The 23,702-nt window shown below is 40.2% G+C and overlaps 1 protein-coding gene across 2 annotated transcripts in view; it reads right to left on the bottom strand.

Annotated features, from left to right (window-relative positions):
• The window catches only part of patj (PATJ crumbs cell polarity complex component), a 384,258-nt gene that overhangs the window by 62,736 nt on the left and 297,820 nt on the right, over positions 1–23,702 (bottom strand). For both annotated transcript variants that reach the window (XM_060830432.1, XM_060830434.1), the window contains 6 exons: positions 22,918–23,001; positions 14,844–14,936; positions 10,330–10,404; positions 9,425–9,554; positions 7,109–7,245; positions 514–597 (listed from right to left, as the gene is read on the bottom strand). In XM_060830432.1, coding sequence (XP_060686415.1) covers positions 514–597; positions 7,109–7,245; positions 9,425–9,554; positions 10,330–10,404; positions 14,844–14,936; positions 22,918–23,001 — 603 coding nt within the window. The remainder of the gene's footprint in view (positions 1–513; positions 598–7,108; positions 7,246–9,424; positions 9,555–10,329; positions 10,405–14,843; positions 14,937–22,917; positions 23,002–23,702) is intronic.

Here is a 23,702-nt window from a genome sequence, read left to right as displayed (position 1 = left end):
GGGGAATGGGTCTGGGTGGGTTAGTCTTTGGACAGTCTTGTTGGGCCAAATGGCCTGTTTCCATACCATAGGGAATCTAATATTAAAAAAATTGTGCAACAAAAATGATACTGACTTGATTGATTTGAAAGGTTTTCTTTGAGGAGATCCAATTGATGTCAAAATGTTTTTGACAATTGAGCAAGCTTATAAGACAGTTTATTCAATCTAATAATTTAGTTCAAGTATTGCAGTAAGAACTAATTATTTGGAAGATTTTCACCTAAAGCATAAAAGATTTTTGAAATTAGGAAGTGGGGGAAGTTCAATGAATTAATCACTGTGAAAAGATGCGTGAAGTAAATGGATGTGCTCTTGTTGACAAAACGGGATTGAGTGAAATAGTGAAGTAAGATCCAGCTACAAGAAATGAAATGGCATTTTCAAAGTAATTGCCAATGACTGCAATGCTTTGTCATTATCCATTGCATGTCCAAAATCTGTAATGATATACAGTGCTCCTGCTACACTTACCTCCAAGACTTGATCCCCAGCCCAAAGCCTGTTGTCTTTAGCAGCTGCACCCTCTTCATATACTTCATGAATAACTATTGCATCCTGAAATAAAACCATAATTATCAATTAGCATGACCAACATTTGTACACATCTGAAAGCTGTTTTCCTAATCAGTTTCAATAAATCCCAGTGGTATTCATTAAATATTCAATTGTTCCTTGAAGAAATAAATAGGAAGAAGCAGCAATGAAAGTGCAAAGTCTAAAACTCTTCTGCAGATTGATACTAGAACTAGCAGTTTTTATAAGTGCACTGGTTCAGAACCTGATATCCATTGCTCGAGGCACAAGAATAATGACTGGAGTTTTTTTTTCAAATCCTGTTTATGCATCTGTACAGAACCTTCCTCAACAAAACTTTTCTCTCACCTACTGTTAATGCACTCACAACAGCCCAAACAGCATTGTGATTTTATGTGATAGCAACTTGAAAGCCCTTCAGTCGTCTTATCAAAGCAAAATACTTTAGGTGCTGGAATGCTTCAGATGAATAGCTATCTGAGACATGAACAGTGTTTCCCTCTCCACAGATGCTGGCTAATTTGCTGGGGACTAACAGCAGTTTCAGTTTTCCCTTCATCTGTTTTTCGATTTCATTCACATTTCTGTTTGCTTTTTGACATCACAATTTGGAAATGTAGGATACCCAAGGTAGAAGCTGCCAAACTATTCTTCAGGATATTTGGGGTCAGTTTCTAGGGTGAGTTGTACTCTGTCCTAAGACATCAGCAGTTTACCACGGGACAGGTGGCATATTATATGGGTTTGCCATATTTATGTCAGCAGTTCTTAGAACTTAAAAAAAAAGTTGAGACTGATGCAATTCAGTAGAGCAAAATTCATGTTCCTTCGAAAGGTCTGGGAGCATTTTCTCTTGCACTGGTTAACACTCCCAAAAATCAGTGGAAATAAAGAGTCGCCGACTCATGGGAAGGAGACATATTGCCCTCAGGATGACAGCGCATCTGCTGTTTCACCAAGCCCACAAGCAATGCTGGCCATGGTGCCAGAAAGCCAGATGGAGACAGACCCCCTGGCAGCAACTGACTTCCTACTTTATCACTGTCCAAGGCCCCATACATTGCTTGCAAGCACATACATCTGTGTTTAGACAATGTTTACTTTGAAATTTGAAAGTGGGAATTCAAGTAACAGATCAGCAATTGGAGTGTATTGACAAATTTTACTATCGAGGGACATTTCCTGTCCTGCAAGACCCAGGTGATGCAATAGAATACAATACTAATTTCGTCTTTACAGGTCATACATTGGCTGCTATCATTAGAATTTTGAATTTCTACCTTTACGTAATGTCACTATTAAACTAAACATTTTTCAAGCTACTGCTCTGCAACTTCCCACAGTTGCCTGTAACTAAGAGACTTTGCAAACTACACATCATTAACCTGATCATTTCCAGAATTACAACAGTGTGACATGCCACTTTTACAAATTATTCTCCAGTTTCTTCTCCTTTATGCCCTTTCCTCTCCTTAATGCATTAACTGGTGTTTCATATGATAGGTGCCAATGACCCACCAGTACTTTTCCGAATGGATTCTTGTCTGTGTGTCAGTGGCGAGGAAGTGTCACTGAGAATCTTATCCAATTTCTCACGAACCCATTTGGTATTGATTGATAACAATGATCTTTAATGAGCAAGATCCAGCAACACTGTAAGGCACATCAATACAATTCCAAGGGGGATGGTGTGTGGCTTGGAGAAGAAAATGCAGATGGTGGTGCCCCCATGCATTTGCTATTATTGTCTTTCCACATGGCAAAGGTCATGGGTTTGGAAGATGTTGCCCTGATGTACTGATGCATCATATCTTGTCGATGGTTCACACTGATACACTGTGTGTTCATGGAAAAGGGAGGTTGAGAGTCTTGATGGGATCAAAAAAAGCAACTAAGTGGCTTGCTTTGTCCTGTATGGTGTCAAGCTTTTTGAGTTGTAGGACTGTAGTCATCCTTGCAAGTGACGAGTATTCCATTACATTTCTGACTCGTGCATTGTTGATAGTGGACACATATTTGGGGTAGCACGGTGGCACAGTGGTTAGCACTGCTTCCTCACAGCAGCAGGAACCTGGGCCCAGTTCCAGCCTTGCGTGTCTGTCTGTGTGGAGTTTGCACATTCTCCCCATGTTTGTCTGGGTTTCCTTACACAGTTCAAAGATGTGCAGGTTGTGTGGATTGGGCATGTCAAAATGCCCCATAGGGTCTAAGGATGTACAGGCTAGGTGGATTAGTCATGGGAAATGCAGGGTTACAGGGATAGGATGGAGTGGTGGGTCTCAGTGGATGCTCTTTGGAGAGTCAGTGTGAACTCAATGGGCTGAATGGCCTGCTTAGAGAAAGTGATGGGGGATGGAGGTGTATTGGGACTGGATGTCCAAGGTGATGATAAGGTGTTGGGAACTGGGAAAGCGAAAATCATGGAGGAGGTGGAGGACGTGGGTGGTGTCCCGAATGTAGGTGGGGAGTTCTTGGACTAAGCGGGACAGGACCGTGTTGAGGTATTCAGGGATGAGTTTGGTGGGGCAGGAGCAGGCTGAGACAATGGGTCGGCCGGGGCAGTCAGGTTTGTGGATTTTGGGCAGGAGGTAGAAACGGGCGGTGCGGTGTTGTGGGACTAAGAGTTGGAAGCAGTGGATGGGAGATCCCCTGAGGTGATGAGGTTATGGATGGAGTGGGAGGTGGGGTCATGTTCAAGGGGGCAGTAGGAGGAGGTGTCCGCGAGCTGGCGTTTAACCTCAGCGGTGTAAAGGTCGGTGCGCCAAACTACTACCACGCCTCCCTTGTCTACCAGTTTGATAGTGAGGTTGGGGTCGCTCACTTGGATCAAGGTTACGGACTAGGGGTCCATGACAGATTCCAAGTTTTCCAAGTTGAATATCAGTGAGCAGTTAGTTACTTGACAGCCCTGTCAATAACATATCCTCACTCTGATGATGATTGAGAATAGAATGAGAGGGTGATAAATGACTGTGCTGGATTTGTCCTGTTTTCGTGCACAGGATATACAGTCAGAGTCACACTGTACAGGAACAGACCCTTCAGTTCAACCCATCCATGCTGATTAGGTATCCTAAACTGATCTAGTCCCTTGGGCAATTTTCCACAGGTCATGTTCTGAAATAGGTTGGCTTGGAATGCAGTTAGTTCTGGAGCTCATGTCTTCAATACAATTGCTGGAATATTGTTGGGGCCCAGAGTCCTTGCAGTCTAGCGCCTTTACACTTGGCATCTGTAATGCTCAGGATCTCAGGAGGAGACCAAAATGGATCATTAACTCAGCACTGTGGTGGCTGAAATTGCTTGCAAATGCTTGCTTTTTGCACTGTTGTTCTAGGCTGCCTTATCACTAAGGATGGGCATCTTTTTGTTCATTGTTTTATCATTTATCACCATTTGTGATTGAAAATGGCAGAATTGCAGAGCTTAGGTCTGATCCATTGGTTGAGGAATCATTTTGCTTTATCTATGGATGTTGCTCTTGCTTTTGGGCATGGAAGTGGTCCTGTGTTGTATCTTCACCACCTGGACAGCTTATTCTTAGGCATGCCTAATGTTGTTTCAGGCATGCCCCACTACCCTAAAAGAACCACAGATTCTGGAAATCTGAAACAAAAATAGAAATTGCTGGACAGCATCAGCAGAGAAAAAGCAGAATCAACATCTTCAGTTCTTGCAATGAAGACTAAATGTTTCAACAACATTCCAAATAATTTTTGCATCTGCATGTTACCCTTCAGTGACTTATTGATCCTTTGTAATATCTACACCTCCAACCTCTTAGTGTTTAAGAAATACTCTTGACGTTGGATCCTCCTATCAAAATCTCACATTTTCCATATTATACTCTATCTACCATGTTCTCACCCATTCACTAAGCCTTTCCAAATCCTCCTGAAAGCACTTTACATCTTTACCACAACAGTTCGCACTTAGCTTTGAGTCATCTGCAAATTTGGAACATTTGGTTCCTGTATGCAAGTCATTGAAAAATAAATGTACAGCTGAAGCCAAAGTGCTGATCCTTTTGGTATCCCACTAGTTACAGCCTGCCAATATGAAATAACCTACTTATTCCTAATCTCTGTTTTCAGTCTGTTAATGAATTGTTAATGCGTGCCAGATATTACCTCTTATACCATGTGCTTTAATACTTCTAATCAATCTCCTGTAGTGGAGTCTATTAAAAGCCCATTGATCACCTCCCCATTATCTTATTTTCTTAGTGTCATCTTTAAAAACCTCCAACAAATTAATCAAGTATGTTTTTCCATTTGCAAATCTATGCTGACAACAGCTAATCTGCTCCCAAATTCCCCAAGACACCCAAGAAAATTCACACTGGGGCAACCAATTTGTGTAAAGTTGCCCCTGTAAATTGAATGGAAGGGAGGGATCATCAATTGCTCCTCCAATCACAGTCTGGTTCCCTCCCACATTTGCTGCTAATTTGCTCATGAGTGATGAGATCCAGTGGATAAGATAAGTAAGTATTGGCTCTGAGAGAATATCAGGGAAGAGACTGCATTTATTTGTAAATAATTCATTATTACCTCAGTGACTTTAAGTTTTTGTAGCACTTTGTTAGCTGATTGTGTCTTTATTGACATGTTTGAAATTGTTCTTACTTCACCTTCTCTTCCCACTTCCATATACAACTACTATCTATTTCTTCTCCCTTGGAGACTCTCTAACCCTCTTTCTCTGTTCCTTGTTTCCTATCAGTGTTCTCACCTTACCTTGCAGTTTCCCTGTTTCCACCCTTTCCAGTATTTTACTAACTGTTGATTAGATTCTGTAAGCTTTGTCAAACAGTCACAATGATTCCTGGTAGAGACATCAAGAACTACCTTCCGGGTGCTTTTTGTAGTGCATTTTAAGTTTGACTAGGTAGATCCTTATGGGCAGACTGTTGCTCCTGGTGACTGGAAGTTTGTAGTGAGGTGCAGACTGAGAAGGGCCATCCTGGTCAGATCTTTGAGGCCTTCAAAGTTGATTTTATTCTGTCACTATTTCTGTTATCTCTCCGGTTTGGGGGCTAGGTGGATAGTGACAGTAGTTTGAATACAATGGAGATTATTGCTATGATACTTAGTACCAGTCCTTGCTGGGATAATGCAGCTATCCCTCCCTGTGCTCCCTTGCTTTTACAATGTCATAATCCAGTAGGTGCCAATGTTTGGATTGTGAATGCTGCCTCATATTCTTAATGTTAGAAGAGGGTGTTGTTGTGGTGGTACAGCTGTAGACCACACCTTATAGATGGACTCCTGACTGCTATCACTATTTAAGTAAAGCTTTTATAAATTGGCTGATGGGTGATCGTCTTGAAATGGCACCTCCCAGTTAGCTGCACTGCAGCCTGGGTGTTTCTCTGAAGTGAGAAGACCTTTGAATGGCCCTTCAACTTTGAAAGCTCATCTGCGGTCCCAATGCCATGTCGAATAAGACTCATCACATGAGGATCTTAGCTTGCATCAGCTTCGCTGGAGGTGGTTGCTGTGCCACAAACAAATCCAGCTCCTGTTTGCCACATCTATGGCAGAAACACAAGCCAATAACTCTATGAATCTGCACATATTCAATTCACTGGCAGTTGCATTTGGAATTATGATGAGCTAAGTAAGAAGTGAATCAACAATGAAAAAAAAAGAGAAAAGGAACAAATGATGATCCGTTAAATACTAATGAAAGCATCGAGATTCTGACTGACAAGTTAGAAAAAAATCTGTCAATGAAAGACATGAGAAGGGAACAAATTAATTCACTTACGTTCTTTCAAAAAGTACCATTCAACATTTTATTCTTCTAATAAAGAAATTTTCAGTGCTTACAATAGGGTTTTGAAAAATAGATTATATAATTTGTATTAAACTCACTCTCTAGATTATCTTTTCTTATATTTCAATATCTTAAGTGGGGGATAGCGATACAGTGAAACATGTAAATTACAATCGCAGAAGGTCTGGTATCAGCAATAGTTTTTGTTTGCAGATGACATTTCAAAAGGACATTGTATGATTGGACAGCAGCTGCAGGATGAATTCAAACAGCTCGATACCAGCAGGAATAGCAATTGTTGTTAGAGTTAAGCTCCTAAACCAACAGGGATGGTGGTTACTGGGAGGATTCAAACTCTGACTCTGGCAAAAATAGCAGGAACTCGGATAATTCCAACACTGATAACAGAATGAAAGGGGCTGTTGGGAGAATTCCAGCTCTGATATTCAGGTTTCAAGGAGATTCAAGCCCATATGATGATACTAGACAAGCCAGATTCCAGCATCTCATTTACTACTGGGCAAGAAAATGACTGAATTAACCTAACTCCGGCTTTTATATTGATTCTTATAAGATCGTTGATTCTGAATTCAGGGTAATATTCTCCACACCTTTATAACTGTTGTTCTCTGGAATGAAGCACAATGTTAAGTGAGGAAAACTGTATTATGATCAGTATATTCAATCCACCGTCATGAATTATACACACTTTGCTTTCACCTTTCCTAATATCTCAAAAGAGGTTACTTACCAACAAAGTGTCTCTTCCACCCACAATGCTGAGACCGAGTCCAGAACGTCCTTTTGAAATTTCCAGGGTAGTTTCCTGTCCTGGGACTATTGGACATGTTGCTGGATCTGGTACCACTCCAGATATTGATATGTTATCTTTATAACATGACAATTTCATGTGATTAAACCAGTAGATAGTTCAGAAACTTAGAATGAGGCACAGAATTAAATAAGCATAGCCTACGCTCCACAAACAGTGGGCTGTGAGTTGATCATAGAAAAGAACATGTAATCAGCAACTTGAATTCTATGTGATTACTTTAGTAATAAGTCTTTAAAGAAAAGCTATATTGCTTAATACTAAGGCAATCACAAAGAAAACAATTCTAAAATGAATGACTACTCATCCAAGCTCAAATTTAAATTTTTGTTTTAAAATTATAAGATATTGTTAGATAATGAAGGTCATTGTAATATATCAGCCCTAAAAGATATAACATCCACTGTGGCATCCCGATGTTACCTTTCTTTTATTTCTTTTGCAATTGTTGATACACTTTCTGGAAAGTTATTTCACACATTAATCACTGTGTGCGTGAAGAAAAGTTCCTAACATTGATCCTTTTTATTATTTTGACCATGTGCTCCTATTCTATGCCTCTAGTTTAACTTAAGGTAATAATTGGGGCTAATATTTTCCATACCTTTAACCATTTTAAATATCTTATAAGGTACTGACTCTGGGCAGAGGACTTGGCTGCTCATCGCTGAAAGCAGCAAAGCAGCAGCACTACTGATCGAGCTGGCCAAATCCGAAATTTCATTGCTGTTCAACTAAATCTGTGGCAAATGGTGAGGGATCCAACAAAAAGGAAAAACCTATCTGAACGCGACCTCATTAATCTACTTATTGCAGCTGTGGCTTCCAATGACATTTACGTAAGGGTGACCACCACATAGTCATTGTGGACAGGAAATAGTAAATGAGAGAGAATATGATCAATTCAAAATTGGGCATCTACAAGGTGCTGTGGGCCCTCAGGAGCAGAAGAGTTGGACTCCAACATAATCTGTAATCTCAATGCTTGGCATATTCCACCACTCTATTATTCAGCCAGGAGATCTACTCCAGTTTCATGAAGAATGCAGGAGAACATGCCAGCAGTAGCACCAGATGTACCCAAAAATGAGGTATCAGCCATGTGAAACTATAGCATAGGACCACTTGCACACCAAACAGCAGAAGCAGCAGACAACACTAACTGATTCCATAATCAATGGATCAGATCTAAGCTTGACAGTTCTGATCCATCTAACAAAGGCACAAATTGTGAGTGTGATGAAACACTCCTCATTTGCAGGGATGGGCACAGCTCCAACAACACTCAGGAAGCTCCAGCCTCCTGCTTTATGAGCAACCCATCCACCACTTACAACATTCTGTCCATTCACCAGTAAATCACATTGGCGGCAATGTGCACTAAGTAATTCACGAAGCCTCCAACAATAACTACAAAACACACAACCTCTCCCATTGAGAAGGACAAGGACAACCCGTAAGTTCCCTTCCATGCCATACATCATTTTGACTTTAAATTAAATCATAATTTCTTCACTGCTGCAGAGTTAAACTTCTGAAACTCCATCTTAGCAACTCTCTGGATGTCCCTGCATCACAAGGACTGCAGTTATTCAAGAAAGCAGTTCATCACTACCATCTTCAGCATAAGTAATGAACACTGGTCCAGCCAACAACATCCACATTGCATGAACAAATTAAGAACAAAGTAAGATCACTTTGTCAGCTTTCTTCTTTTCAGGTCATTGAACACAAGTCTACATGGTCTTTTCTCATAAATTGGATATTAATATTAGTCTCATAGCTGTTGTCCATGTACTTTCAGTATTTGAACATCTCCCTTGTAATTTGGTGATCTGATAATAGTTATAGTATTTGAGATATAATTTATTCAGCACCATATAGTTCAATCATTTAGTTTTCAGATTCATAGATTGTTAAATTGTTAGGCAAACTATAGCATATTAACTTTTTTGACAATTGCTCAAAAGTGGTTGAACATATTTAGCATGAATTTACCAAGATTTTCAAAATTGATTTCAGCACTATTCATAGAATACTTGTATAATTCTTTTTCCTTTCTATGTGTCGCACTTTCATTAGATCTTATTACAAGCACTTTCTGTCAGAGAGGTGAGATTCTGCCATGTATTGTGCTGTAAAGTGTCACAAAGCTACAGATTAGCCTTCCATTGAAATGGTAATTCGAGATGATATTTTATGCAATATAACAAGCAATGTTTAAGAGGTACTTACTGTGATCCAAGACCTCTGCGTCTGTGTTAAGATATGAAGGTGGTGGTACCAGAGATGGCTGTGGGGACTGGTCCTGACAACTGACCGTTAACTTCACTGTTCCTTTTACTTTTTTGAGAAGGTTGATGGCCTACAACCAAAACAAAACATCCTGATTAAAATGTGTCATATCTGGTTTCAATTAACTTAAAATGCAAAAGGATGGGAAATCAGATCAGTTATCTTTGTTAATTTGAAATATCAATTACCTGACATCACTGACCACCTCCAGCTGGATCATGACTCCAGAATCTAACATCAGGCCATCACTGTAACTGACCTAATCTGCTCAGGAGATCATCTTCGGTGCAACCTAACTGCGCAGCCCAATTCCGTAGACCCAGCATGAACTTTATGCCCAAGATGTAAAATAAAAAGACTTTCTTGTCCACCCAGAGCGATGACAGATTCCCCCTCTCATCTTCCAGGTTGCCAGACTCATCATTTACCAAATCATCTTCTGTCATCTCTACCAATCCTAATCATGCTTTCCACTCCACTCAGCATTAGCTGTGGTTTAGATGGTAGCACACTTGATTGTGAGTTGAGGTCCAATTCCAAAACCTAAAGTGTAAAATTTAAGGCTGGCACTCCAGTGCAGATACCTTAAGTGGAGATGGACATAAAAGAGCCATAACACGATTTCAAAGAAGAGTAGGGAAGTTGACCTCTCTTCTTTGAACATTCCTAAGGGCTGTTTTCTCAACAGCAGGCTGGTCCACTCTTTAAGAAACCATGAGAATGAATCATGTGGAGGAAAGTAGAAATCAGACAACTCTTGCATGAATTATATTGCTTGGGGATGCTAATCAATTAAAATATAAGAATCAGTAAACAAGCGAACTTCAAATGAATCATGTGATTACCTTTTCTGGAGGTTGTGACACTACGTTTTCATCATCCACAGCCAGAATTCTATCGCCGACTTTTATTCTTCCATCCTAACAAGATAAATTGCAAAGAAGTTATTAACTAAATTTTTTAACATAATCATGTGCTCCAAATTTTCCAGTTGGAATAAAGTGACATTATCAGTGTTTAATACTATTAAGGTGGAAACTGGGTATCAAAAATAGTTAAATTTGGAAATCAAAAATTGTTGTCTGATTTTCACTTTCCTCCACATGCTTCATTCTCATGGTTTCCTACTGAGACATTTGGCATTGAAATAGATAACGGAAGTGAAGTTGCAGTACTTAGAGTCATAGAGATGTACAGCATGGAGACAGACTCTTCAGTCCAACCTGTCCATGCCGACCAGCTATCCCCATCCAATCTAGTCCCATTTGCCAGCACCCGGCCCATATCCCTCCAAACCCTTCCTATTCACATACGCATCCAAATGACACTTAAATGTTGCAATTGTACCAGCTTCCACCACTTCCTCTGGCAGCTCATTCCATACACGTACCACTCTCTGTATGAAAAGGTTGCCTCGTAGGTCTCTTTTATATCTTTCCCCTCTCACCCTAAACCTATGCCCTCTCGTTCTGGACTCCCCAACCCCAGGGAAAAGACTTTGTCTATTTAGCCTATCCATGCCCCTCATGATTTTATAAACCGCTATTAAGTCACCCCTCAACCTCTGACACTCCGGGGAAAACAGACCCAGCCTGTTCAGCCTCTCCCTGTAGCTCAAATCCTCTAACCCTGGCAACATCTTTGTGAATCTTCTCTGACCCTTTCAAGTTTCACAACATCTCTCCGATAGGAAGGAGATCAGAAATGCACGCAATATTCCAACAGTGGCCTGACCAATGTCTGTACAGCTGCAACATGACCTCCCAACTCCTGTACTCAATACTCTGACCAATAAAGGAAAGCATACCAAATGCCTTCTTCACTATCCTGTCTACCTGCGATTCCACTTTCAAGGAGCTATAAAGCTGCACTCCAAGGTCTCTTTGTTCAGAAACACTCTCTAGGACCTTACCATTAAGTGTATAAGTCCTGCTAAGATTTGCTTTCCCAAAATGCAGCACCTCGCATTTATCTGAATTAAACTCCATCTGCCACTTCTCAGTCCATTAGCCCATCTGGTCAAGATCCTGTTGTAATCTGAGGTAACCCTCTTCACTGTCCACTACACCTCCAATTTTGGTGTCATCTGAAAACTTACTAACTGTACCTCTTATGCTCGCATCCAAATTATTTATGTAAATGACAAAAAATAGAGGACCCAGCATTGATCGTTGTGGCACTCCACTGGTCACAGGCCTCCAGTCTGAAAAACAACCCTCCACCACCACCCTCTGTCTTCTACCTTTCAGACAATTCTGTATCCAAATGGCTAGTTCTCCCTGTATTTTGTGAGCTCTAACCTTGCTAATCAGTCTCCCGTGGGGAACCTTATCGAACGCCTTACTGAAGTCCATATAGATCACATCTACTGCTCTGCCCTCATCAATCTTCTTTGTTACTTCTTCAAAAAACTCAATCAAGTTTGTGAGACATGATTTCTCATCCATTTCACATCAGCCGAACTCATTAGAAAAAGGATTGATTCATTCAAGCAAATTAATTTTTAATAGTACTTTTTATTTTAATTAGTGATAGCTAACTGAAAATCTACTTGCAAAAGTGTATAGCCACTTTTCTCTAGATGTTAATTACTGAAAACTCTCAACTTTTTAAAAGGTTTTCTTTCTGTCCTTTGTTATCTTGTTCTTAATCCTATTCTTATTTCCTTCTCTTTAATTATCATTCTGTATCTGATTTCTTATTCTGTACCTGTACCATAATATGATAGAATGAATTGCTTATCTTATGATTCAGGTTTGAAGAAGCGGGGGGTTGTACACATTAGAATTCAGAAGAATTAGAGTCAATCTTATTGAAACAAGTAAGTCTCTGAGGAATAGACTGGGCACACATGAGGAATGGGTTTTCTGTTGAAGGGCATTGGAAGTAGAGCGCAAAGTTTAGAAATGTAATAGAGAAATTTCTACTCCCTTGTTTGATTTAAGCAATCGTGAGAAAGTTGAAAAAATATAATGTAAATGAAAAAAATAAGATTCTTGTGTTGAGAAAAAAGTTTTTTGATTTATCCCTTAGGATTTAAATATGAGATCCCAATCTTATTAAAGAGTCATGACGAACCCCTTTCCATGAATTTGCACTGTATTATTATCTAACTCACCTCACTTCAACACATCTCTCAAATCTCCTCTCATTCTTTGAGAAAGTAGACAGTGCCAATTCCTGACAGGAAAGTCAGACTGCTGCTTTTCAGCACATTCAGACAACTCTATCTTCACCACATTTTCCCTGCATGTTTCATTGACACCGTACACTTTCAATCTGTGTCCACACAAATAGCATTGCCAAACCACCAGCTTTACCATATCATCAAGCCTGCTTTTGAATCAACTGCTGCAAATGTGTTGCTGGTCAAAGCACAGCAGGTTAGGCAGCATCTCAGGAATAGAGAATTCGACGTTTCGAGCATAAGCCCTTCATCAGGAATAAGAGAGAGAGAGCCAAGCAGGCTGAGATAAAAGGTAGGGAGGAGGGACTAGGGGGAGGGGCGATGGAGGTGGGATAGGTGGAAGGAGGTCAAGGTGAGGGTGATAGGCCGGAGTGGGGTGGGGGCGGAGAGGTCAGGAAGAGGATTGCAGGTTAGGAGGGCGGTGCTGAGTTGACTCTCAAACTATTTCAGCCTTTCAGGACTCTGGGACACTTATGACTAGCATGCTTCAGCCAGATTGTTATGTATGCAAACACAACTCACAAACCTGTGTAGATGCATGTTTGCGGTTCTAAGCTTAATTTCTTGATTATCACTCACTTTGCGGTTACATGGAAGCAGCTAGCCTCTCTGCATTGCATTGCATTTTAGTGAATTAGTTCTCCAGAGGTGACTTACAGGCTGCCAGCATTTCTGGCTCAGAATACTTTTCAGCGCAGTGGAAGAGACAGGTGACTTTTCACAGTTCCGAGTATGGAACATTAAAGGTTCAACATGTTGCTGTATGGCACTGTATTCTGTGACTGTCAGGGGACAACACCATAGTTATATACGGGGCTTGTCTAATTACAGGACAAGCTATTGCCCACAGTCAATCAGATACTCAGTACTACCAGACTCCATGATCCATGTTCTTACAGTCCGGGATTGGGTTCTAAGTCCAGCAGGTCTTATGCAATCAGTCTGTGAATCATTGATAAGTCAGCAGAGGTGCTGAGCAGAAGTAGGCCATTGAGTCTGCTCTGCCATTCAATAGATCATGGCTAATTTGATAATCCCCAACTCCACCTTCTTATCTTTCCTCATAACCACTGATTCTCTTACTGATTAAAAATCTGTTTACCTCAGCCTTGAATATACTCAATGGTCTAGCCTTGAAACCCTCTGTGGTAAAGAATTCCACAGCTTAATGGCGATGTCTTGCCAAGTCAGTCAGGGTGTTGTGTTACTGGGTTGGGGGGTTGGGCATTAATCGTCAGGGAGCTTATCAGAGGTCAGTCTGTAGAGTGCTGAGAAAAGTAGAAGGACAGCAATCAAGATTGAAGGGTGTGATCTTATAAAGCAGGATGAGAAGCTGTGAGGGTGAAGAGTTCCCAAGTCTTACTATGGTCTCAACATGGGAAGGGTACAGCTTTCTTCCTTCAATGTTCTTTATGTCTGTGAATCATTCTCCTACCTGAAATTCTACAATCTCTGCACCATTCTGCTACTAGACGTAGGTCTAGTTCTTTGCTATAACTCAGACAGAACATGCCATTCTTCTGACTTCTTCTACATACAACCCACTTGCCTATCCCCTCACAATGGTTGGCCATGGCTTCAGCTACTTAAATTACATGAAATTTCTTCCATAAACTCTCTTTCTTTCTCTCTTTGTTAGGAATCTATTTAAACACATCTCTCTAACCAAACTCTCCATCAGTCATCACTTTAAACTATACTTTCTTGTTAAAGGTGATGCACAAATGCAGGCGGTTTTTGTGGACACATCGATTGGAAAATGGCAGCAAGACAGAAAATAACACTATAGAATTTATATTAAATTTCCAAGGTTTTTGAACTAAACTTTAGAACTGATTGGACAGCATATCTCAGAAGTCATTTCCTTGATTGAATTCTGGTGTATGGTGTGAGATCACTGGTGGTAGTCTTACACGTGATGTAGCTGTGGCAAATTAGTTTTAGCTGCTGTGGAACTTATATAAAAAAAATCCTTGTCAGTGTTATTGTATTTTGTTAGCATTGAAAGTGATTATTAACAATGGTTAAAAAAAAACCTGTTTATATAATACAAAAGCAAATTACAGCAGATGCTGGAAATCTAAAATATTCGGATTCAATGCCACACCTCCATTCTGCCTGGATAATCAGCAAGTATTTGAAATGTGAAATTTCTGTCAACCAATTTCTTACCTTTATTGCTGCTCCATTGTCAGTAAGGCTTTTAATGATGACACCTTCACTTGTGTTATCTTCACTAATAGCTAGACCAAGTCCACTCTGATCCTATAAATTGGATTTAAAAAAATCAATATTTTGCAGCTGGAGTACTTTGAGTGTTCATCAACTGGCAATGCAGTGAATCATCTTTAACTTGTCAAATGATACACTATAGATCTTCCCAATGGCTCAGTTGATTTCCAGTAGAAATATGTCTTAAAATTCAAAAGCCCTATGTGAAATCTGTCATGATAGTGATGAAATATGGACCACTGATTTCTTAATTTCATCAGTTGATTTTAATGCCTGGGACCTTCAAGGAATAAAATGAGTTTATTAAGATAAGAAAAACTGACATAAGATGGTCACAGCAATCAGCTAATTTTTTTACATTAGCAAAGTTTTGTGAGATTAAGAAAATCATCCGACATATATTGAAAACTAACCCACCCAGTCACATATGAAGAAACCTTCAACTTCTACTTTATTTTACAGGAAGAAGAATTGTCTACAATTATTAAGCTTGGGAATAAGAAACTCAAACATTGGAGTAAATTATATTTCAAGGAGCAATATTCAGGCAGAGAGGAAGAGATGGTTTCATGACCGGAACAAACTGGAGTAAGTCCTCTCTCTAAGCATCTCAAGAAGGAGAAGTGTCCAGTGACAGAGTTCATTAAAAAGAAGCATCAAAACACCAAGAACTGAAAGGACAACAAAATATTTCCTTTGCTGAAAACGCAAGACAAAACTTAAAAAACAATGGTGTCAAGTTAAAATCTCACAACTCAAAGGACATCCAAAGGACTTAAACTATACATGACTTTCATTTTCCTTTCATTAAATGCACTATCCTCTTTAACTTGGGAAATGTGTGTATATATGCTTAACACACATCTTTTGTATTTTTCTCAAGATTAGCAGATAATAAAACAGCTTTCTTTCATTCAAACCTTGTAATTGGTTCCTTACTGATACAGAGCTGAAAATGTGTTGCTGGAAAAGCGCAGCAGGTCAGGCAGCATCCAAGAAGCAGGAGAATTGATGTTTCGGACATGAGCCATTCCTGAAGGGGGGCTCATGCCCGAAACGTCAATTCCCCTGCTCCTTGGATGCTGCCTGATTTGCTGCGCTTTTCCAGCAACACATTTTCAGCTCTGATCTCCAGCATCTGAAGTCCTCACTTTCTCCTTACTGATACAATTGGCATTAACTACACTTTTTATTTGAAAGAGGTATCGCTTCATGCTGAAAAGGACACGGATCTTTGTCACAGTATCTCTCACCTTTCCTCACCTGGTCATAACAAATTTGTGTTGTTAGCTGATCTCAGCAATGACAGCAGTAGAGGTACTACAGTTGCTCTGTCAGTCCATGAACTCAGTTGGTGCAGTGGGCAAGATAGGGATGAACTGGGTTTTAATTATTGTCCACCATCCAGTCTACTGCCAAAGAGTACGTATGGACACAGCTCAGCTAGAAACAGGACTGAGATCAGCTTGCATGCCTTTCTTTGAAAACTGAACAATCTGCCAGCACTCTTGAGCTTGTAAATGAAGAATGGCTAAAGGATGAAGTGCCTTCTAACCATTTGTGAAAACGGAACTTTTTGAGTGGAAACTAGTGCTTTCTGGACATGGGAAGGAAAATATTATTACAGCGAAACCTTGATTATCCGAATATCAATTATCCGAATTTCGGCTTATCCAAAGGAGATCTCAAGATCCCGATAGAAACAATACATCAAAGAGGTGTATACAACACTGATGGCGTTTTTTGTTTACAATGATTAAAAATGAACTCAGCTTACTGAACTGCTGCTGAGAACAGTCTTGGGCATCGATGGGAGCCCAGGCACCGTCTCCAAATGACTAACCGTCCACTGTCTCTCTCTTTCTCCCCACACTTTCCCTGGAGATCTACACAGGCGTGAACCTTAACCCCTCCCCTTCCTCAGATAATCTCTCTAAAGTTTTGCTGTACAGGGCAAAGGTGGAACTTGTCAAAAAGTTGCAATGAAACGTGTGTGTGTGCACATACTATTTTGAGACTCACCCCCCCAAAGACAGCAGCAGTCTTACTGTTGGTGTCCAGTCCAGCTGCCCCGGAGTGGGGGGAGGATGGATGGGCGGGGTTGGGGAGAGGCAGGGGCGCAGGCGGAGGGGGGCAGAATGTGGGTGGGAGTGGACGGGGGCAGGATGGGGGCAGACGGGTTACAAGGTTGGAGAGGGTTGTGGGGCGATCAGGGGCATGGATTATGGGTGGGAGCGGACGGGGGTAGGGGCAGGGGTGGACAGAAGGCATGGTTGGATGGGTTTGGGGTGGGCGGTTGGTGACACGGTTGGGGTGGTATGGACTGGGGTCAGAGGTGAGATTGGATGGCGGATGTGGTTGGCGGGATCTCATGCACGATGTGCTGCTGCTTTGTCTCCAGAAAGGGGAGGGGATTTAGCACGTGCTCGCTCTGTCAATCCCATTGAATTGATGGTTGGGGGAGGGTTGCGACAGTAATGCTTCGGGTCCCTTACACACATGGGTGTGTTGCTCAGAAACAAACCCTGAGACAGAGAGAGGGAGCAAGGCAGGCAAAACGAGGAAAAAGGAAACTTCAGAAAACTCTGAGAGGCATGAATCCATTAACTGAATAATCAATTATCCAAACGAAAGAGTGGCCACCCACCTCGTTCAGATAATCAAGGTTCCTCTGTATTTCTAAACATGAAAAGCATTCACTATTTATTAAAGTAAGACCCGATTTATTATTTATCAACTTTTGTCACACTGGTAAATGTCTTACATGATTTTGTTAAAGACTGATTAAAAATAATGAAAAATGTAGATATGACACAGTGATGATTATTCTTACCTCATAATGTATTCCACATTAGTTAGATAAACGCTATATCAGTACTTGAGGCTTCAACTAAAATCAACTCTAACAATTAGAAACTGCAATTAGCAGATTTAACACAGGAGTGGCATTGAGAGGATAGGGAAACAGTAGCAGCTGGCGTCCTTTTTGACAGATGACAAACAGCTACATATGGTTAGCAATGCCAGTCAGTTACTATGGCAATGAAACCTTCTTTTGGATCCACCAGCAAATTTATAAGTTGTGTTTTCTGATGTATCACCCACTTGTGTCCATATATTAAAATTTTATGATACATGGGCTTCTTAATGTATATTGTTTATTATGAATCTAAAATAAAAATATATTGTGGAAGACTACATGCACTTTTCTGAAAGGAAGATCTTTTTTGCAGTCATATTGATATTATCTCCCCCTCTGAAGGTGTATGGAACTAATGTTTTTCACCTTTGTTTGCTACTCTTTGTCTGCAAATGATATATTTCAAAAACTAATATATGGATTTCGGTAAAATTTACCATACAGATGGTCCAATAAAAAACTGATTAGTTTTTTTCAGAAAAGATGTAGATCTAGATCCTGGAACTTCTGATACTGAAGATAAGGTAAACTGACATTTTCCTTTTGAAGGCTGGGAGTTACTTATTGAAAATGCTGTTTGTGTTAGAAAATTGAGAGTTGTTTCAGTTGCTGTAATGGAATTGTTTTCCACAGCTGTCAAGGTGCAAGCAGAGTTTTCACAGCAGCTTGCTGATGTGGTTAGGAGTGAAGTCACTTCAGAGAAATTTAAGTTCTGCATAAAAAGATGTTTTTCTCAGTTTGTAGCACATCTATGAGACAGTAGCTAGCTCAGGAAGATCTGCATAATTGTAATAACATTAAGTTAACAGAACATAATGGAGTTATGTTTTCTACCAAGTGCCCTCTTCACTCATTCACAACAAATGTTTACATAAATGTGTTCTGTTGCCAGCATTCTCAAGTTAGTTTTATTCCTTTTTGCCAGCTCTCAAATATGGATGGTCATTGCCAATTTATTTACTGTTCATGCAATCTGTTCTTTTTGCTGCTGGTTTCATGTGGCTCCACCTGGCACAGACATCAACAACCAATCACTTTGAACATCCCATTACTCAAGCCCACAAAGCAGCCCTTGGTTATAAGAATGCTCCAGTACCTGCCTATAGATACATGTATGAATTTTGTTCCCTTTCCCAATTTTATTTCCCTGTTACCCCTATATCTTTCTCTCGTACATGCTTTTAATAGATTCAGATACATTTTAGAATTTCAGAATCGAAGACAGATTTTCAGCACGTTCAAACTTCTTTCTTTTAGTGTTGTCATCTGGTTAAATGTAATTCATGCACAAGTTTTAACTTGCACCACTAGTTTCCTCCTTGCATACAAATAGCTCTGCACCTGGAGCTAAGCATAATGATGACAAAAAGCAAACCCTGAAAACTGGATGCCAATAGCAGTCTTTCATTTGTAAATGCAAGTGTAAATCCTGTTTCTAACTACATGAATATAAACTGCACTGAATGTCAGACACACTTCCTAATTACTTCTGTACTCTTAACAAATGAACTGAAATTCTGCAAACAGAAAACAAATTGCATTGGATTGACAATCTTTCTGCACAAAGTGGAATATTTGACACAGCTGACTTGATGAGAGCTCATAAGTTCCAGTTGACAGCTGGTGTTTAATTCAGACTTCAAATCCAGAAACTCCCAAAGGATTTTGAAGAATGCACATCCTAAAACACATTTCAACATCAAATTTTGAATTCTAACCATGCATTTCATGTTGTAAATGCTTCACCCTCATTCCAGTAGATTTAAAACAGAGATAAAGTGCAATTACTTCCAGCAAAGTGTCATGAATCACTATGGCAGATTGCTTGCTTAGAAATTCACAACCACAGAATGCATGGATATGGGATACTGAGCAAATCTGAGGAGGAGATAGACAGGTTTTAATTAGTAATAGTTTGAAAGGTTATGTTTATAGTTAACTCTTTCTGGTTGAGTGCACATGGATGAAGTATATCACAAATTATGCAGTCTAACTCTGTTGTTCTCATTAAATTCTCCTTGAATTCCAAGACTTTGTGGTCATTCTTAACTTTTGAGCTTTGGACACTTGAAAGCAATCAACTGGTTTGACTGGTTCCAGATCTAATGACTGGAACTCTGGGAGGTCTGCAATCACATTTCTTATTGAGGAGACATATTGTTGGTCGACTAGTCATTCAAAGACTAAGGTAATATTCTGGGGGTTCAGTTGATATCATACAATGACAGATAGTGGACTTTGAATTTAATAAAATTTGGAATTAAAAATCTAATGGTGACCATGAACTTTTTTCCCCAAATCTGGTTCATTCATGACCTTTAGGGAAGTAAAACTCCTATCTTTATCTCTCTGCCCTGTATATGACTCCAGATCCATATCAATCTGGTTGACTCTTAAATGTCCTCTGAAATGGGCCAGTCATTCAGTTGCAACAAACAACAAAACCGCTCAAAGGAATGAAACCGCACATATTATCTGGCATGGATGGAGGTACTGAAAATAAAAGGCAAATTCAGCTCTATCAATTCTGCAAATTCCTTCATTCCAATATCTGGGAGCTAGTATCTAAATTGGGAGAATTGTCTCACAGAATAGTCAAGCAACTGCCTGACATTGTCTGTAAGGTTTAATGCCACGAGCATGACTATGTCCCAGACAACACAATCACCATCACTGAGAATGCCCTGTCTCATTGACAAGACAGACCCTAAGGAGGTAGCGGAACAGTGATATACAGTCAGGAGGAAATTGCCTCTGGGCATCCTCAACATTCACGCCAGCTCCTATGAAGTCCCAGGTCAAACGTGGGCAGGGAAACCTGCCGATTACCAGTAAGCCCACCCCTTTCACTGGTGAATCAGTACTTCTGAATGTTGAACACCACTTGGAGGAAGCACTGAGGGTAGAAAGGGTACAGAAAATATTCTGGGTGGGGATTTCAAGGTCCACTACATTGAGTGGCTTAGCAGCAATACTGGCTCAGCCGGTCGAGGAGGAGGTTTCCAGCATCACATATGCCAGTGTTCAGAAGACTGAATTCACTCCACAGGATGTTGGGAAATGGCTGAAGGCAACAGATAGTGCAAAAGATACGGAGGCTGACAAGATTTTGGCATTGGTACTGAGCATTTGTGTTCCAGAACTAGCCTGCTCCTAGCTAAACTGTGCCAATACAGCTACAAGAATGCCATCTATCTGACAATACTGAAAATTGCCCATGTATGTCCTGCACACAAAAACTAACCTAGTCAATTACTACCCCATCATTAGTAAAGTGATGCAAGAGGTCATTAACATGCCTATCAACATCTAGGGGCTAGTACCTAAAGTGGGAGAACTGGGAGAACATCTTGCTTAATTACAACCTGCTCATGAGCAATTACTTTAGATTTCACCAGCACCATCTACCTCCCCTGTCCTCATTACAGCCTTGGTCCAAGTATGGACAAAAGAGCAGAGTTCCAGAAGTGAAGCCAGAGTGATTGTCCTTGACATCAAGACTGCATTTGACCTAGTGTGGCTTCAAGGAGCACTAGCAAAACTGGAGTAAATGGGAAATCTGCGTTAGTTGGATTCAAATCTGGCTGGAAGAAAGATGGCTATGGATGTTGGAGGTCATTCATTTCAGTTCCAAGACCTCTCTGCAGGAGTTCCTCAGAATCGTGTCCTAGACCCAACCATCTTCAGTTGCTTCATCGATGACTTTCACACCATCATAAAATCAGAAGTGCGGATGACTGCACAATTTCAGTATCATTGCTGACTCATAGATAATAAAACAGTTCACGTCCAAATGTAGCAAGACTGAGAAAATATCCAGGTTTGCTATGCCAAGTGCCAAATTTGATCCACACAAGTCCTGATCAATGGCCATCTCTGACGAGTCAGAATAAAACCAATCGCTCAAGGACATGAAAAGACATTCAATCACTGAATATCCACTATCAACATCACGGAAAATGCCTTGATCAGAAATTGAAATGGACAAGCCACATAAACACCATGGCTTTAAGAGCAGGTCAGAAATTAGGAATTCCGCAGTAAGTAACTTACATCCTGACATCCCCAAGCTTGTCCACTACCTACAAGACTCAATTCAGAAGTGTAATGGAGTACTGCCCACACGTTTGGATGAATGCAACTCCAATATCACTCGAGAAGCTTGACACTATCCAGTGCCGAGCAGCGTATTTACAGTTAATTTGTACAAAATTAAAAATCACACAACACCAGGTTACAGTTCAACAGGTTTATTTGAAAGCACTAGCTTTCAGAGCGCTGCTCCTTCATCAGGTGATTGTGGAGTATAAGACTGTAAAACACAGAATTTATAGCCTTATAGCTATAAATTCTGTGTCTTATGATCTTATACTCCACAACCACCCGATGAAGGAGCAGCACTCTGAAAGTTAGTGCTTCCAAATAAACCTGTTGAACTGTAACTTGGTGTTGTGTGATTTTTCACTTTGTACACCCCAGTCCAACACCGGCACCTCCAGATCACATTTCATTTGAACCACATTCACAAAGGTTCACTCCTTCCACTGCCAATGCTCAGTGGCAACAGTGTACACCTCACAAGATGCAGTGCAGGAATTCATCAAGGTTTCTTAAACATCTTCTGAAGTACACCACTTCCATCTAAAAGGACAAGGACAACAAGTTCCTTCAGTATTGCCAGGTCAAAATCTTGGAACTCCCTAAGAGCATTGTAGGGGTACTGTCTACACCAAATAGACTGCAATGATTAAGAAGGCAGAGCATCTCAACTTTCCCAAAGGCAATTAGAGATAGGCAATAAATGTTGTCCACGTTTCACAATCAAATAAACAAAGGCATTGCAAATTTCTCGGTATCATTTATCATAATTTGTTATTCTACACTTTACAGAGAGGTTACATCAAGTGTTAAATGAGTGAGCTAAAACAAATTGCAGAACATTAAAACTCATCCAATTGTAATGAAATTGCAATTTCCTTAAGTTCATTCTGACATGTTTTGTATTTATACCAACAAGTTTATTTGATACAAAAGACAAGAGCATTGATGAAAAATTGCAATTTAAAAATCACTGATTTGTACTATATTTCTTACCTTTGTTAATAATATATGCTGTACATTCTTGAAACTTGAAAAATCTGATGATTGTTCCAGAGAGGATCCTGTCGTATCTAGAATCTAAACACATTATGGATAATTGCAGCAATATTATTCAGAGAAAGACATTCTCAATGTTTATTTTGGAAAAGCAATTAGCACAATTGCATATTTTGAGAGGATGATGAAGAGGCAATGTTTTTACTTGTTTATTCATTGTGTCATCAGTGTGATGGATATGTATATTGAGGAATGGGTTAGCTCAATTTGCCAAACAATTGGTTTGCAATGCAGAGTGATGGTTCAATTCCTGCACCAGCTGTGGTCACCGTGCAAGAGTGTTGTGACCCTCAGGTTAAACCACCACAAGGTGATCTCTCTACGATGAGAGAGCAGTACTGAGGTCTGGTAAAACTATGGAAACTTTATACCACCTTCCATTTCAGTCACCAAGCGTCAGCACCAATTACGGACAGGCCAGAGTTTGCTCCATTGTTGCCATTCCTCCAATTGTAGTTAAGGCTGCAACATTGCAGTATTATTTCCTGAATGAGTACCATCCAAATCAGAAACAGTTGGCTTTGTAAGCTGCACGTACACAAGGAATGGGTTTGAGATTACCAAACTCCATCGATATATTTTGGGATCCATGCAGCTATCAGACAGATTGGTCCTACTTTCCATCAGTCTGGCTTAAAAGACAAGATGAAAGAATACCCCACTGTAGCACAGGCTCCTTTGAGTTAGAAGATTGTGAGCTCAAGTCTCTCTTCAGAACCTGA

This window comes from Hemiscyllium ocellatum, chromosome 9 (genome assembly GCF_020745735.1).
Source record: "Hemiscyllium ocellatum isolate sHemOce1 chromosome 9, sHemOce1.pat.X.cur, whole genome shotgun sequence".
Taxonomy (NCBI): domain Eukaryota; kingdom Metazoa; phylum Chordata; class Chondrichthyes; order Orectolobiformes; family Hemiscylliidae; genus Hemiscyllium; species Hemiscyllium ocellatum.
The sequence above is the reverse complement of the archived record's forward strand: the minus strand, read 5'-3'. Positions and strand labels throughout refer to the sequence as shown.